Genomic DNA, 18189 nt, shown 5'->3' on the forward strand with positions numbered 1-18189 from the left:
GTTTTTTTTTTTTTTTTTTTTAATTTCTTTTCCCGAGAAACAATACAAATCCGTCGCGTTCGGAAGCTACTGGATAGAAAACTTCTGCATAATTTCTTCTTTTATTTATTTATTTTATTTTAATTTAACCATTTTAGGAGTGAAAATGATATTGTACCAATCCCTTATAACAATTTTTCTAATTAAAATAAATAATAAAAAAACAAATTTTCGCTTCATAATATAAATTAATATTTTTTAAAATAAAATAATATATTCATAATTCATTCATATATTTACTTTTAAAATTTTAATTTTGTATCAAAATTAATTAAATAATAATGATAATTGATGTGTAATATATATTAAATATTAAATTTAAAAACTAAAGAATTAGTTAAATATTTTTATTAACGTGAAAGTTTAGGAACTAATCCGGTAATTTAGTTTTTCCTTCGACCCTCCTAAACCGATGCAGTCATCCTTCGTAAGTAACCTCCGACCATCTTCAAAATCTCAATCTCCTTTTCACTCCAATCTACGGTCCCTCCTACATCCTTTCCTCTCTCAACACTTTCAGATCTAAGCACTTTGTCTAGTTTAGCCCAGCGCCACCGTACCCTACCCATCCGATGATTCATCGACACAAAATTGCCACCATTGAACTCCCCGCTCTCAACCCGCACACCACGGGCAGCACATTTTTTCTTTTATCTACAACAAAAGTATATGTACAAAGGATGAATTCAATGATGCCAAAGACTCGACCATCTTTTTTTATCACTTAATTGAATCAAACCACTTGGGGAGAAAGTCTAACCTTCTCGTAATCTTTTCATTTTTCTCACGCAAACAATAACGCATTTCTTTTTTCTTTTCTTTTCTTCTTTTTTTTTTTTTTTTTTTTTTTTNGATATAAATATTAATCAGCTGAATTATATTCAGCAAATCCTCTCTCTAAGAAAATTGCTTTTTCTGTTTTTTTTATATTTTTTTGTAAATATATATATATATATATTCCAAACTCACTAGGTATTTATTAAACTCAAATGAATAATTAATAATTTACATTTAATTTGCAAAAAGCAAAGTTCAAATAGATTTTTGAGATAGTAATTGATACAATATCTACTAAACTACGATCGGATCGGATTGGTACCTGATATGTTTATAATGTGTAAATGTTCTTATAATATATGAATGTGGGGTACATTGGCTTTGGATAAGGCATTTATGAGCGTTGGAATTGTTCTCTCGTCTCTATGGATGCTCTTAATCTCCCAATCAAGCTGGCTCTACTATAGTTTGGTGGACGATCTCCCTTAACCTCTTTGATCTAAACATGATTATTACTTCTAGTAGCAAATAAGATGTCGAGGAATATAGGAAATATAAAATACAGATAGACAAACAAGTTTGAATTCGAAGTTCATTCATGTAAAATTCAAACCCGAGTATCTCATTCCTATTGATCTAATTCTCATATTTCATATTTCCAAATTTCTAACAAGTTTGTTACACAGTGGAGCACAAGTGCACAACAGAAGAACTTTGAGCGATGATGATCCGGGTGTGAATGAAAGGGACTCAAAATCATTGATGAGGGAAACGTTCCATCGAAACTTAAGGATATGATCGCCGATGAGGTCGGAGACGCAATGAAACTATCTCTAAATTCAATTCCGGAATAATGTGACTATGCCAGACAAATTCCCATTTCTAGTGGTGGAGGAATTACTTGACAAATTGAATGGTTCCATAATATATTTGAAGATCAACTTGAAATCTCGACATCACCAAATACGAGTAGACGACCAAGACGTAGAAAATATGGCTTTTAGAACTCATGCGGGCCATTACGAGTTCCTTGTTATGCACTTTGGTCTCACAAACGCTCCATCCACCTTCCAAGTTCCGAGGAATTGCATTTTCCTACCATTCCTACGTCAGTTCATCTTGGTTTGTGTAACTCTTTCTATGATGAACACTATGGCATTTGGAGTGGTGTTTGATGAATTTGAGGGACAATCAACTGTGTGCCGATAGAGCAAAATGCAACTCATGCAAGAGAAACTGAATATCTAAGGCATTGGATCTTGGCAGTTGGTGTGGAGGCCGATCTCAAGAAAGTGAGAACAAAGCTGGAATGGCCAATTCCTCAAAGGGCGTTTGAATGGACCAACCGACCCGAAATCATTCGAGAGATTGAAGCAAGCCATGGTTACACGAACCATAGTCGCCCTCTCTGATTTCAGCTAACCATTTTTGGTGGAAACTGATGATTCAGGTACAGGTTTGGGAGTTCTGTTATCCCAAAAGAAGCAACCAATAGCATTCTTAAGCCATACTCTATCCTCCAAAGCTTAAGCCAAGTCTATATATTGGCAACCTTATTTGCTAGGGCAAAAGTTTAGTGTGAAGATTGATCAACACGCTCTAAAGCTTTTATTACAACAAAGAATATCACGACCACAATACAAAAGGTGGGTTTCGAGACGGTTGGGCAACAATTTTGAAGTACGGTATCGCCTGGGACAAGAAAATAAGGATGTTTAATTTGCCAGAGGAACAGATCATTGGCCATTTCACCTACTGGATTACTTTTGCCATTGGACATTCCTAAGAGAGTGTGGGAAGACATCTTGGTGGTCGGTGATCGCTCGAGTAATGTATTCACTAGAGAGGTAGCAAGACTACCATGGCTACCCGCGGTCCATTGGATGAGAGTTTTTTATTGTCTAAGGGTAAGAGTTTTTCCTATGAATATCAATATATTGTAAGGAGATATCTTACAATTCCATACTTTGACGCCCATGTTACCAAAAGCTCCCATCAATGTAAACAATGACTACTAACTTCTAAGAGTGTATGAAAGATATAGTATAAGTAGTGAAAATTGATAAATCATCAATCTTCTTGAATGTTTAAATTTACATGCAGCCAAGGTGATTTCAGGTTATAATAACAATGTCAACCACATACCCGCAAACATGTCAAGAAAAGAACTTGGCCTGGCTATGGACAAAAGCACATGACACAACAATGGTTCATCACACCACTCCAGAAGGGAGTCGGAGGACAAGCTGTCCGCCCAAAACGCTGCAAAATTTCAAGACAGAAGGTTCAGCCTAAGACGAAAAGTTATTGGTCTAAATTTCAAAATAAAAAACAAGATGAAAGATCTGTATCTTGTTAAAAATAAGGGGAAAAAACAAGTACTAACCTCTTCACATAATAGTAACAGAAGTCAGCTAGGATGAAAGTTTGTACAACTTCTGAGATCAGAACCATAGATGGCCATAAACCATATCCAAGAGCTACTAGAAGATGTCCACGACTATCCAAGACCTGATTACCGAAAAGAAAGCGATGCATCACCCATCACAAATCACAAAAGTGAATTTGCAGACAGAAGAAATAAAGAGAGATGGACAATTAGTTATATTTATTATACCTTAAAATGTGGTAGGTGGCATTACGGATAATTCGTTTGGAATAACACGACGCAGTAGAAGAACAAGAAACCAAAACAATAAAGTCCCGTTTGATAGCTATTTTGTTTTTAGTTTTTTATCGTTGAAAGTTAAGCCTATAAACATTACTTTCACACCATTTCCTTGTTTTTCTGTCTATTTGTTTAAATCGTTTTCAAAATCTGAGTTACATTTTTTGAAACTAGAAAGAGTAGGTTTTAAAAACTTGTGCTTGTTTTGAAAATTTTATAGAGAATTCAAATGTGATTTAAAAGCACCAAAGAAATTGTAAAGAACAAGCCTAAATTTCAAGAGGAACTAAAATCAAGTGCGAAGATTTTTAGTTGTAAATTTCGACCTATAGCATTATCAATAACGAAGCAAGTACACATACAAAGCAATGCTAGAATCAAGAGAAGACTATAGAAAAGAAACCTGGAGAACCCAATGAGCGCAGCTAAGGAATCTTGCAATACCCAATGCAAATACATAATGGGCAGTAAATGGTTCAACAATCTGAAAGTTGGCGAGGGGAAAATGTTTAGCGTTACTGCCTCACATCGTAGTTTTTTAAAGCAAGTAAATTCAGTTCATTATGCAATATCATACCTTAGTGTTCTGCATCACTCGCAACTGGGGTAGCACCGAAACGGCTTCCAGATACACACAAAATGCCCAGAAAACTCTGTTAACAAAGTGATGAGAAGTTGATGGATGAACAAGTAAAGCCAGGATAGCACAGGGTGCTAGCTGCATCCAAAATGTAAAGGCAAGGTATTAGTAAGCCACAAAAATACACATCCGACTCATTAGTCCTGCACACAAGTTACAATGAACAACCTCGTTGGATCAATGGCCAAAAGAAAATATCCACGGTTAATGATACTAACAAATGCTACAATGGAATTGCTTCTGAGAAAAAAGAACTCGTGATAACTTGATATTAATAACAAATGCTACAATGGAACAGACGCAAACAGAACGAAACTTCTATATTCTTGGCAATGATGATATAAAATTCGACCAGTCAGTTTCTCCGAAAAATAGAAAAGAAGGAATCTAAAAAAAACAGAACCTTACCACATAATATAATGCAAAGTTGTCTTTATCCGCCATGTAGCTCGACTTAAGTTTGAAACGGATCATATAGATCACCCAGAGGGTCGTGGCCAGTGTTGCTAAATCTAATATGGTGTGTATATCATACTCCATAACAAAACTACAATACAACCTCGCAGCCAAGAAAATAGCGGTTAATTCTTGAGACTTGAGTGATATTCCTGAGAAACCAGAATATGCTTCAGAATCATGTGTGTGAAGAGGTAATGCATCAAAGAAAACTTCCAAATAAATCAAAAGGCTTACCTAAAAATGGTGAAGAAACAAGCATAATTTTAAAACCAATAACAAAATGGATCAGACAAGGCCAAGTTTCTAGGAGATAACAACTTGTGCAGATCTAGAATCCACACATTACAAGAACAACCACTGTAAATTGAACTCATAAATTGCTGCGTATGCAAATTCAATATTTGAATGAAGGATTAGAGATTAGATAAACACCCTAAAAAGTCCCTTGAAGATTAAACCTTTAGGTTAACATTCATTGTAACTAATAATTGGTATTCATGAATTCCCATAGCTCATCTCAGCTAAAAACTAAATAAATGCTGGAAAAGAAATAATTAGGGACAAGCAGGCAACGACAGGATTTCCGAATCCACCCACGATTATACAAATTTTGACAAAAAAATTTACTCGTTAGTCACTCGATTGATAGAAACCATTTTTCTAAGGGCATTTTGATAACAAAATTGAGGGATTACCAGCACAAGTCCTCTCCTTCATCAGCTTATAAATAAGAATCGAAATTCCAATGGAGTGCACTGCCTCGGCAGCGACAAATAGATTATCATGATCGTGAACAACGGACCGAAGAACGGCCAGAGCCACCATACCAAGCACGACGGCCAGAAAGGCCTTCGCCTTCGGCGGCTGTCGCCGGACCCATGAGGAGACGATATGGATCAGATTTCTTGACGGCCTCATGAGATAACTCCAATCCTTTCTTTTTCTGTTTTGTTGCAGGCCTGATCAGAGGCGGCGGAGGATTGATCTTCCGGCGAAATTTAGGTTTTGCGGCGAGCAACCGACGAAGAGAGAGGCAGGCGAACCGCGTACGATAAATTTTGACGGGTCCATCACTCCTTTGAGAAAAATGGCGAATTTGGGTTGTCGGGTCAACGCATCCGGGTCATGATTTAATATCCTAATAATTTAGTTTTTAATTTGATAATTATTTTTTATGGTTCCATTTTTATGAAATTAAAAGGCCTGATAATTATTTTTTTAGTTTTGGAGGATTATTTATAAATTCTTATCAATCCAACATTTTCAATAATAAATCTTACATAGAGTATATAATTAAAGACTAATTTAAACCAACAACAAAATTTAAGCTTTTTAACTGAGAGTGGGTTGGCTCGGTTCGAGTCTTTAACTTTTACCTTATCGTACCCTTAGGTTGAACGCACTTAAGCCTTAACTAAAAGTGGATAGATTTGTCTCTATGAATTCTTAGCTTAAAGTCATGTTATGTAGATGGACTAGATTGATGTCAAGCTTCTTGAGCTAGTTCGAATTGGTCTACTTTCAGTAGTTGTCTCCTATAGATTAAATAAAACTTGTATCATGCAATCTATATGCTATTGATTGTATTGTTAGTGTATCCTTAGATTTGAAGAGTTCCATTATCGAAGCATGCAATATATTCCACGAACTCTCTTCTAAACTCTGGTTGATTTTCAACTCGTGCATATATGGTAGGTCTCTTCTTACTACAAACTAGGGTCGATCTCCTTTTTCATTATTTCGTCGCATATTTCTTCTTGTCAGAGCTATTTGACAGCTAAGTTAGCATGAGCGACAAGTGTTGGTCGGCCTCGACCAACAACTGCTTAGAGATTTCGATTACATTAGTTTAGTTATACGTGTGTGAATATTAAAGAGCTATACCTTGCCCAACCTTATCACCTAGTTTAAAAGATGAGCTTCAAGCCTTCCAATTTCAAATCGACTAAGATTAACATAATGAACTGAAGTTCAAAGGAAGAACAAGTTCCTGAAAGTGAACGAATAAACCATTGGGATGATATCGAGGTCAAAAAGTTAATTTGTTCTAAGCTCAAAATTCAAAGATAAAAATGTAATTTTTTAAAAAACCAATTGACCCGTTACAAACCGTACTCAAAACTCGAAGAACCAAAAACTTACTTTTACCCCACAAAAAAAATAATTAAACTACATAATTTAGAAGTAAAATAATCAAGGTATGGTTAGGAAATAATCAGCTATTATATATGGATGATAAATTTAACCAAAAAAAGAACTTGAACTAAAAAATAATAATAAAATAAAATAGAAAAATGATGTTTCAGTTTTACATTATTAAATAATGAATGAATGAACTACAGTAAATTCGCACGAATTAAATTATTTTCATAAAGTCCTGAACAGATCCATGGCTGTAAACAGTAGAACTCGATGAGAGATAAAATTTAAAAAATAAAAGTCTACCAAACACAGAAGTATAAATTATAATTAGGCAAAACCGCAGTAAAAAAAACTGCCTCACTTGGTTAAAAAAAACGTTTATCATGAAATAAATTAGATTTTCTGAAGAGAAAAAAGAAAAAGGACAATAATTTTAAACTTATTTACATAAAAAATCAACGTTAAGATCAAATTGTTGACGGGCTAGAAAAGGAACCAGCTCAAACTCTTTAAGAAAGCTTTACCTGGTCTCACTCGGGCAATGGGGCGGAATCGAATGATTATGATCTCGACGATCAGGTAAGGTATATAAACTTTACCTCCGAGGTAAATTTCTTGCAAGACAGATATGGTTCCTCATTTCTCATGAACCTAGAAAGAAATGAGTCAGGATCTTATCAGAATCAGACTTTTCCTTCGTATTGGAAAAATTGTTTGTAATCCTGCTGCAATGTTGCCAGAGCATTTCTACATGGACCTTCTGTAGAGACAGCACAGCACAAAAATATGTGAATTTTTTGCATCTTCATTTCTGTTTTATAAGAAAACTGTATGACTTGATGATACTTACCGCCAAATACAGTGTGAAGATATTGAAGATCCTCAGCTGAACAGGCATCTATTAGAGCGTAGACACCGGGCCTTAACGCTTTGTCGATTTCCCTGCAGCGGAATTGTCAAGATCATAAGCTAAGCACTTACTGGCCTGCTCGAGAAAAAGTTCAGCAAATTGTATTTGTAGGACTGTAGAACTATAATTTGCTAGCCCATATTTACAAATGGATACACTATGCATTATATTTGTAAGATTTAGAACTATAATTTGCTGAAATTTTTCTTTCATAGAAGTTTAGGATCCAAACCTTCTAATCCCGGATTTTAGGGGACCGAGTCCCGTGTAAACCGATATGTAATTCGAGAGAAAGAGGGAGCAGTGTCGCCCTACAAATTCCCGCTGCTGTCTTATCTGTGTCATGGAAACAGAAAAAGGTATGTCACTTAGACAAACAAGAGACGAGACAGATGAATACAAAATTTTGAATAGTACGAGATATTAACGAGTCCTATCATAAAGGGACGATCGATATTATCGATCCAATGACTAAGAGTATTTATTGCTAAACGGAGAAAAAAATTAATGCTGATGCTATTCAGGCTGCAGAACTCAAGCAATAAAAAGTTTTAAAGAAATATTGACAGAAATATAAACCTCTTCATAAATCCTTCGGAGGAAACAAGCACACTTTACTCCCTCATCTACATTCCATGAAAAGTAACCACCCACAAGTTCCGGATCTGGATCTACTCTTTCAAGGGAATGAAGAAGAACGGACACTGATGCTTGTAGCTGAGCAATGGACTGCTTGCACTCACTATGGAAAACGACAAGATTAGTTCGATCATATCGAATCAAGGGTTTGAATGGAAGGCACAGTAAACAATCAAAATTGACTCCCACAACAATTATCAATTTGATTCTAGCTTGACAAGACATGATTAGAGATCACCAGGAATTACATGAAGATTAATAACAAGGTTCTGAACTTTTTTACAATTACAGCTTACAAACGTCAAAAGGCAACTATTTTCATTCTTCTAGCTCGACAAACAAAGATTAGAAAGTAATCGATAACCCCTAAATACATGGTTCTGCCATTCAATTGTTCAAACAAGAACAAGTTGTGCTTTATGTAGTTAAAAAGACTACAATATATTTCAAGAATCATCTGAAGTGAAACATCAAGTAAGTAGTATAGTATCCAATCATCAGGCAAGAATAAATCACCAGTAGAAAATGATCAAACAAAGGAAAAATATTGATTACTCTGCAGCGAAAGATATTAAGAATCGCCTTTACGAATAAATTCCCGAACCTAAATCATACCTCTTATGATGCTTGAGAACGGTAAATAACAAACGGCAGCAGGCAGCGAAAAGATCTATTAAGAATTGTCTGTCTATAATCGAATTACTTGTGGCTACAACTGTATTGGAAGCTTCCTGAGTTGAGATAAGGGACTTTTCTGATTGAACAGGAATTCCTGGGAGCTTAAGAGAAAAATCTTCAAAAAGTGCTGCAGGAATGCGTAAACACTGTGCTACATGCCAAGCATTCATTTGGTATATAGCATGCTTCCCTGAAACTCTTGCAAGCACTTCAACAGACATAAGAATGACTGCTCCGGGATCTGGATCGCTCCTGCCTTTTGTGTCAATCGTTCTTACATAAAAAATATGTGGGCTCTGCAGGTGCAGAACTATGCTAAACAGACCAGCAATTAAGCTCTGAATGTGTCTTTTAACCACACCCAAACATTTACGTCCTAAAAAAACAAGTGAGAAAAGGAAAATTATATTCGGTTAAGATTGGTTAATCGGCCAAGCTTAAATTGCAGAACAAAGTTATCTTGAAGAACAGTTTATTAAAAGAATACATAGACATGATTATTTCACAATAGAGAACATGCTAAAAGATATCAATTTCAATAATAACCTTTCGCCTTTGCTGCTCCTACATACAGGCAATGCAACATACGAGACCACGGAAAAGTAACATACAACTAATAAATATGCATAAACACTAGTACATGTTGAAAAGAGTTTATAAGACCGTCCATTTACAAGGCTGCAAAAGAAGAAAAAGATTTGAAGGAATACATCAAAATAACAAAGCAAATAGTACATGCTCTTATATGGTGATGAAAAATTACCTGAAACAAATTCAAGAACCAGATCCAAGCATTCAACACCAGCCGCAACAATAGAGGAACAGCTTCCCCCATCTTCACTTCCAGAACATAATTCATATGTCGCTGTACAACCTTCCTGCACTCCAACTAGGGCTCTCTCTATAGCTTGAATAGCAGATAAGAGATGCAACTCCGAGGCTTCCCTTATGAACACTTTGAATGACATTCTCAATGAAGCTTTAAATTCATCCATGCAGTAGATTACAGGAAAAGATGATTCTTCGAATAATCCACCATCAAGAGTCTTAGTAGTGGACTCCGTCTCATGGGATGCTAAAGTAGCTCTTTTTCTCTGTAGAGATATACACTTTCCCATTGCTTTCAAATGGAGATTTACAAGTCTAGAATATAGGTCTCTGGATTTCATTGGATCAGCAGAAGGAAACAGATGGCCTAATTCCTCCAGATACTTAAGAACACCATCTAAGCATGTAAACAAAAATGGTTCTGGCACTTCAACCATATTCTCAAATTCTAGCAACAAGAATCTTGAAAAACCAATTAGGATGGCCATAAAACTTGATGACAGAGGAACGGTACCATATTGCTTATGCAATCTCAAAATGACTGAAGCAGCAAGAAATAGCTGTTTAAGTGCAAATGCTACATCAGGGCAGGATCCTTTCAGCAGTCCTTGCAAAAAGGATTGGTTCAACGATTGCATCTCAATTGTGTTAGCCTCATTGAGAATGGATGCAACACTGCTTTTATTTTCTAATTTCAACCTTTTTTTATTTGTGCTACCACTTTCACTGCCATCATCACAATGGGAAGATTCTAATTCACGATTTTTACTAAATGAAGTATCAGCCTCAGAGCCAGAGTGCTTAACCGGGAGCTCATCCACAACCAAAAGGTCTTGAGATGGTTGATTATCACACAATTTTGTTGGCCATTGACTGTTTCTATCAAGAAACATTTCCAAGATAAGACCTAACAGTTCTGAAGTTGCATTCATACAAAGGTTAAGTTTGGAACTGTATTCAAATTTCAACTTCATTGATCTCATGCGACGGTTACCATTCCTCAAATCAGTGTGGTCAACAGAAGAGGCTAGGCCCCACAAAAATCCATTAAGGCAAGAAGCTAGAGAATTAACTTTACACATTTGGGCACTATTTTTACCATCTCCAACTGAAACATTAGACTTCCTTAGAGAAATAAGTTCACTCTCCACCTGTTCCTTCAGACTGATACTCATTTGAATTGCACTATTGCACACTTCTACACAGTGAGTGGAATCTAAAGACACACCATCTCCATCATTTAGTTCATGGCAAACATCCTGGTGTTCCTCCTTGCAGGGTTTGTTGTCAATTACCATTAATCGTAAAGCATTCTTAAATTGATATTTGCTAGTTGTTAAAAACAAGTATGATGTGTGATCCATCAAGGAGAAGATGATATCCTTAATTTTTGTGGCAGTACCTCCTGCAGAAGCTTCTTGAATTCGATTAACAATTGATATAGACTTGAAAAGCCATGAAACGGGAAATTGATTTTCAGATGGGAGTGGAATAGATGAGCTTTGTTCATTGCCAGCCTCATAGTAAGCCATAAATATATATTTCAAGGCCTTCCGGCAAGATGCAAACAATTTGAGGAGTTCAAATTGATTTGAACATAGAACAGTCTGATTATCTAATAAAGCACTCACCAATTGCCTGGAAAACAAAACAAAAGTAAAAGGGAATAAATTTCAAAGGCTCTTGACTACGACACTCCAAGAAGAAGCTACAAAAAAAATCATCTTCCAAGATTCACAGAGAAATAGTTGTTTTGTCATTCTATTATTTATAGTCTAATTAATAGCAATGATATGAAAAGCAATGACAAACAAGTGAGTTCTATATTATCCTGCAAACTAAGAAACATTATATTCTGGCACCGTTGATAAGAAAAGAGAGCAAGGAAGCTACAAAAAAATGCATACCTTTCAAGTTTGAGAACATGAGTCGTATAAAGGGAAAAGGACCTTGAACTAAAGTTCCCTTTTGGCATCCAACACAAAAGGTCAATCAAATGCTGACAAGCTCTGAAACTCAAATTGCTTCGAGATGAATCACCCTTCCACTTGCAATCTTCTGTATATAACATATCAGATGAATGATTTACTGTTTTTGCAAGGGGAGCACTATCATCAGGAGTGCGTTTTCCACTGCAAACACTATTAGTTAAGCGCTCAAGTGTGCATATCACCTCCATCCAATCAGTTGAACTTGTATTAATATCATGAAAAGATGATAATAATGAAGCGCTCAACTCACGACAAAACCTTGATGGCAAAAACCTGCAGACAAACTAAAAGAATAGATAGTATTGCCATCATCTGATATGATAAACTCCATAAAAACTAGGAAATTTGAAAAAGAAATTAGACAGAAAGGTATTGACGGCAATGAAACCTTCAAAAGACATTAACTATCACATGCAAACCAAAACTAAAGAATAAAAAGCTTTTTTTAAAAAAAGAAACAGAGACTGAGAGGGTGAGTAGTGTTTATTTCAGTGTCTTACTCTGTGTTCATAAAAGATGGGATCACTTAGAGCAGCTGATGAAATTTGTTGCAGGGACACTTTCTTTAGCTGCCGAAATCCATTGGTTTGTTGTCTTCCAATCTTCGTATCACTGCTTACTAAAAATTGATGGGACGTACGAATCAAAAAAGAAAGGAACATTTTTAGCTTCTTTTTAGCAGCATGATTGACCCAAATATCAACATTTTGACAAACAATCCACCAAACTGCTGTGGGGAATGACCTTTTGTTCACGTTACAAATACTGAAGTCCCAATCATCAATCTCACTAAGCATTACAGTAGATTTATCATTTGAAGTCGCAACTTCTTTAGTTGAATTCAAAACTTGACGTTTAGCTACCAAAGAAAAATGCCTCATCATGAAATCAGTAAGATCTTCTGCTTCTTTCCGCAAAACAGAGACAAGCCTCGAATACTTTTTGCTCTTTTTCTGTAACACGGACAAGCCATCATCACCAAGCACCTCAACCTGCATCAAATTCTCATTTCTCTGGTACAAATACTCAAGGGAGCCTATTTGTTTATTCAAATCCACTAACCTCTGAAGAGCCATGGTGAGCAATACATAAATTAAAGGGTACCAACCTACACTGGTGTCTTGATGATAAAGACTACAAACAGATTGGGCAACAACAAGTACAGAAGCTGAAGGTCGAATTATCCATGAGAAATATCCTTCATCACTCCAGTCAGTCCTCTGCATCCAATCACAGGCAGAATAGGCTACGAATGAGTCTCCAATTGCTGCTGACATCTTTCTAGATGAACTTGGAGGCATCAGGCTAATAGCTTGCCTGTACAGGTTCCGACAGGACATGTACAGGCAAAGGAAAAAAACAAAGACCCAATGACTGGTTACTCCAAATCCAAGACAATTATCTTCATCTGCAACCATAGCATCACATGTTTCGCCCATGACAGCAGCAAAGAATGCTTTGGCACCATCTGCCTGTGGCCCAACCAAATTACTCATGCAAGGACGTATGACAGAAACCAAGTTCTCAATCGAAGTTCCAACTTGGAACGCATTGCCAGATGTGATCATCAGTGAATCCAACATCAAAGCATATACTTCAGACAGCCCTCTCCCAAGAAGCACAGTTTGCATATTCAAATCCTCTGTGTTGTTTCTTGTATTCATGTTCATATTACATTGTCTCAGCCATCCTAAAGTCTCTGTCATGTCCTCAGTTAACTGCTGTATAAGTCCGCTGGCTTGCCCTTCAGGTATATATTTAATAGCTTTATGAATTGCAAATTTTATTTCTTGTGAAGAAAGTAGCATCCCAACTGATTTCCCATAAGCTTCGTGACCTAAAGAAGTCATAAAGCTAGCATAATCTTTTTCAGTTTCGCCTTCATTTGATATCGCTGTCCTCATGGCTTTACATAGAGCAAAAATACTAATGTTGACCTACAATAGCAAATATATAGAAAAGGACTGATCATGGTTTTGTATATTAAATTTCAGATTAAGCAAAAAAAAAAATAGCAGAATTATTTATAAGACAAAAAAAATATTATGATAAAGATATAACATGACAGAAAAGCAAGACAAATTTCAGATCATAATCCCAAGACTTAATACTGACCTGCCGTAGTTGACCATATAAGGCAACCAGCTGACATCCAAGCTCTTGAATCTTGGAAGTTAACAAGTGTTGCTTAGGTACGCTTGTGAAAGAAAGATTAATAGCAGAGTAAGAAAGGATCACAAGCCATAAGCTCACCAAATCATTCCCAATAACATCATATTCAATTTCCAGAAGATAACTAAGAGTCACCAGTATCTCATTTCCAGCTAAAACATATACTTCCAGGTCTACATCGTTTTTTATCTCACGTCTTGATAATAAAAGCAAATGAGAGGAAACCAACATTACTGTATCATACACCTTCTTTAAGAAATTATGGTAAGCCCCTTCAGAGTTATCCTCAGTTCTCAAGTACACCTTTTCCTTCATAAAACTTGCAAGTAGATTATTTATCGACTTGAGTAAGCAATGAACATCTGACAAGGCCGTTCCCAGTTTAATCTCAGCGCTAATGTGTTCAATTGTCTGAAGTAAAGGATCCAAAATTTGTACAAAAAACTCAAATAGAGGCTTCCTTATTTCTGTACTCAAACTGCTCTGGTTATTGCTTTTCTCTGAGAGTCCAGAGGATGCATGACTTGATATATCATCCTTCATTTTGTTATTCAGTTTGGTGTCCTCAGACGATATTGAAACTCCTTTCACCTTTTTAACTCGGACAACAAGCACATGAAACAATTCTCCTACCGCACCCAATGCCGAAAACTTCTTTCCTGCAACTAGTTTTTGCATTTTATCAAATAAATGTCTATGATAGCTCTTAATATGTGCTTTAGACTCTTCTGATTTCTCATCAGGGGATTTTATAACCTTCTCCGAACCATGTAAGCACAAAAATCCATCGATATGCACTGTGTGAAACAAAGCATGAGATAGAACTTCTTCAAGTAACTTCATCAATGTTCTTGTCCAACAATGATCACACCCATCAGCTTTAAGGCTTATGTCAAGCAATAATTGCAGTAATGGTTCCAAAAGCTTATTGACAAAATTGTGAAATCCAGCTTTCTTGGTAGGGTGAGTCCACAAAAATTTAGCAAAAGGCTTAAGCATCATACAGGAAAATTTAATAGCAAAAATTCCTACATCTTTATCTTCAAGGCTACTTACATAAATTTTGTGAAGAAACTCAAGCATTGCATCAATTGTAGAAATCCAAGCATCTAGATTCTCATTGGATAGACCCAAATGGGGAGAAAATACTAAAGAAACACAATCAAGCACAACATTGTACAACTTGAAACAATCCCCGGAAAACAACTCTTCTCTTGAACTCGAGAAATCCCCTAGTAGAGATATTGCACTTCTTGTAACAAAACAAAAGGCATGCAAAAGATTTTTTGAGAGATTCAAAGGGATGAGTGTTTTTACTGATTCTTCCAAACAAAATTTAAATACCTCCCAGCATCTATGATCTAAGCATGGCTCAATACCCATGTTATGATGTTTTCCACCATCATTCTTCGCTTTCTTTTCAGATGAAATCAACAATGACTGCACCCAGTCGCTAAGAAAAACAATCAAGCGCGACATTTTGACCTTATCATGATATTTATCCTTCTCATTCCACTTTGAGTTTACAAAGCTGAACACTGCATCGACCTTCCTGCATTGAAATACCGAAGAACATTAAACAAAAGCTTACAGTGTTTCCGCGCAAAACCAATGAATTCCATCATAACACATGCAAAAACACAGCGTGAGAGAAACAAACTTTTGTTGGTTGAATTCTTTGTTCTGAATCAAGAAAATCAACTCCAAGTTCCTCCATGGACAACTTTCATCAAACTCTTGAGACACTTCTCCCTGCTCCATCTTCTCAACCTGTTCTGTTCCGTCTACAACTTCCACTTCCGGCGAGACTAAAGGCCGAGCAGATTTGGAAGGCCTCTCAGATGTTTGAGGACTCTTCAGCTTTCTCTTTTTACTCTTCATATTTGAATTCTTCACTTTCAGCTCTATCTTCACCATTAACAAATACCTCAAAATCAATGCAAGATTTCCTTGCAACTGCGTTGCGAATGAAACAAACGTCTGCCGCCTAAGACCTAAACCAACTTTCCAACTTCGATATCATCCCACCATACCAAGCACGACGGCCAAAAATGCCTTCACCTTCGGCGGCTGTTGCCGGAACCATGCGAAAACTACGGATCGGATTTTCTTCACGGCCTCGTGAGACAACTCTAGTCCCTTGTTTCTTCTGTTTTGTTGCAGGCCCGAGAAGAGGCGGCGTAGGGTTTATCTCCCGGCGAAGGTTTGGTTCTTCGGTGTAGGGTTTAGGGTTGTTTCCGGCGTAGGGTTTATCTGTACACAAGCTTTATGACGATAATTTAATTCCTACTTGGAAATTCATTTATTTATTATTTATTTTTATAAAATAATAATAATTAAAAGAAAAATGTCCTTAAAATTCAAAATTTTTTTTTTTTTTAAAGGTTTGAGGTATCTTTTAAATAAAGTACTAAAACAGTATTTATAAAAAAATTTAAAAAAAAAACTTAACTATAAAAATATGTTTTAGATTTTTTATAAAGTTTTAAGAATTTTATTGTAACTTTTAAAAAATTGATAAGTTCGTGATACCACTCTTTACAATCGCACTTTTAATGGTAATGGACTTGTGTGCGGCACTCACTCCTCAACAACAAGTTAAGTCAATTCGTCTTTGCATCACCTACGGACAAGCAACATATGCACGAGCCTCTAGCCCCAGTTCAAGAAGAAAGTTTTAGAAAACGGGACAGAGAGATTTCAAAAGAGAGTTTGAAAGCGATATTTAAAATGATGTTATATGTAAGCAAAAAGCAACAACAACTTATAGTATATATATATATATATAACTATCTAGGTAGAGAAGTCGGGTTATAAATTTAAATAGAAACAATTAATACTTTGTTTCAAAAATACATCTAACCTATTTAAAAAGTTTAAAAATTTTAAATTTATAATAATTTAGGGGTTGTACTTAAAAGTTTGTAATAATTTAATTATTAATGTAAAATTTTCATACCAATTTTTATCGTAAAACAATTCAATTTTTGTATTTTATGAATACATTTGGACTTTAATAAATTTATTAATTTATGTAAATAAACAAATAATTATAAAATTTAAAATATATAGACTAATTTATTATAATAAAAAAAGAAGGCTCTTTTTGAAAAATAAAGTATTGTCGGAGGAATGTAATAGATATTTTAAGGTGAAATTACCTTTATGCCCTCTCGCTACATCGTTCATTCCATGAGGCGGTTCATTCACGGCATCAGTCTTCGTATAAATACCACTTGGCTCTCTATCAGTCTTTGTTATCTTCCCTTTTCAAACCTTCGATCTCTCTCCTCTGTAAATCGCCATTGTTGACGATTCGAAGATCGTGAAATGACTTACTGTTATGATTATAAGCCTCACCCTTCCGGTCCACTCCCCGGCCCTATCCTTGTGCTTCTCACCGTAGTCTTCATCTTGATCGGATTGTCCTCCTTGTTCCCCTCTGAACCTATCGACTTCTCCGAGTTTCAAATCAATTGGCCTCTTCTTGCTGTTCCGATCATTATACTCGTTCTCGTTCGCTTTTTGTCATCCGTGGATTCTTCATCCAGGCGCTGCGCTTGCGATCGCGGCTGGAAGATGCATTGTTGGTGCCGCCATGGCGCGTGGTAACTTAATTTAATTGAAATGCGTTTCATCGTTTTATATTACTTATAGTTGTTGCGTAAATTATTGTCCGGTGTTTATGTGATACCGTTTTTGTTGTGGAAGTGCCGAAGGATTTTGATCGATTCTTGTTACGGAAAGGATCGAAGGTTGTTATATGATGTGATGATCCATTTGTTCTTAGATAACATGTGAAGCGAAAAGTTTAATTGAGATTTTTTCTCAATTCGTCTTGGTTTGTGTGGTTTAGGTACAATTCGTCAACTATTGACCTTGAACTTTCTGGATTTTAATCTGATGTTGAGAAATAGATTGTCAATAAAGCAGAGCATAAGTTACAACGTGAATCAGTGGAATTCCTTCCTTTATGTCATACTAATGTTAATTTATGTCTATTAGATAGTATAAATCAAGCTTGGTAAGATTCGAATGCAAGTAGGGTTAGAGATAAAGCAAAACCAGAATGAGAGCAGCAGCAACCAAAATGCGAATTTAACCGAATACCAGCAGCAATCATTTTAAATGTTCATCGAGTCGACCTGAATGGCAGTTGCCGAAATCGGAAGTTGATCAGTCCACCCATGGAATATGAAGACATGAAGAAAAGCAGCAAGATGGGCAACAAGAAAAGAACTAGCTG

The 18189-nt window shown here is 36.0% G+C and overlaps 2 protein-coding genes across 3 annotated transcripts; both read right to left on the reverse strand.

Moving 5' to 3' along the window:
• Positions 1–2834: 2834 nt before the first annotated feature.
• On the reverse strand, positions 2835–5671 carry LOC111795232 (putative ER lumen protein-retaining receptor C28H8.4). The gene is made up of 6 exons (XM_023677530.1): positions 5279–5671; positions 4533–4732; positions 4062–4202; positions 3888–3968; positions 3203–3327; positions 2835–3078 (listed from the first exon to the last, which is right to left on the reverse strand). Exons 1-6 carry the CDS (start codon positions 5499–5501, stop codon positions 3030–3032), a joined length of 819 nt encoding a protein of 272 aa, XP_023533298.1. The 5' UTR covers positions 5502–5671; the 3' UTR covers positions 2835–3029.
• A 1487-nt stretch (positions 5672–7158) lies between these two features.
• On the reverse strand, positions 7159–16204 carry LOC111795175. Of its 2 annotated transcripts, none has more exons than XM_023677454.1 (10): positions 15604–16204; positions 13887–15495; positions 12272–13708; positions 11688–12055; positions 9716–11418; positions 8890–9328; positions 8215–8377; positions 7868–7971; positions 7576–7667; positions 7159–7485 (listed from the first exon to the last, which is right to left on the reverse strand). In XM_023677454.1, exons 1-10 carry the CDS (start codon positions 15858–15860, stop codon positions 7409–7411), a joined length of 6249 nt encoding a protein of 2082 aa, XP_023533222.1. In that variant the 5' UTR covers positions 15861–16204; the 3' UTR covers positions 7159–7408. The 2 variants fall into 2 exon arrangements, with proteins under 2 accessions (XP_023533222.1, XP_023533223.1); XM_023677455.1 differs by having other exon boundaries at positions 13887–15491; positions 15604–15805.
• Positions 16205–18189: the final 1985 nt, after the last annotated feature.

This window comes from Cucurbita pepo, chromosome LG05 (genome assembly GCF_002806865.2).
Source record: "Cucurbita pepo subsp. pepo cultivar mu-cu-16 chromosome LG05, ASM280686v2, whole genome shotgun sequence".
NCBI classification, from domain to species: Eukaryota; Viridiplantae; Streptophyta; class Magnoliopsida; order Cucurbitales; family Cucurbitaceae; genus Cucurbita; species Cucurbita pepo.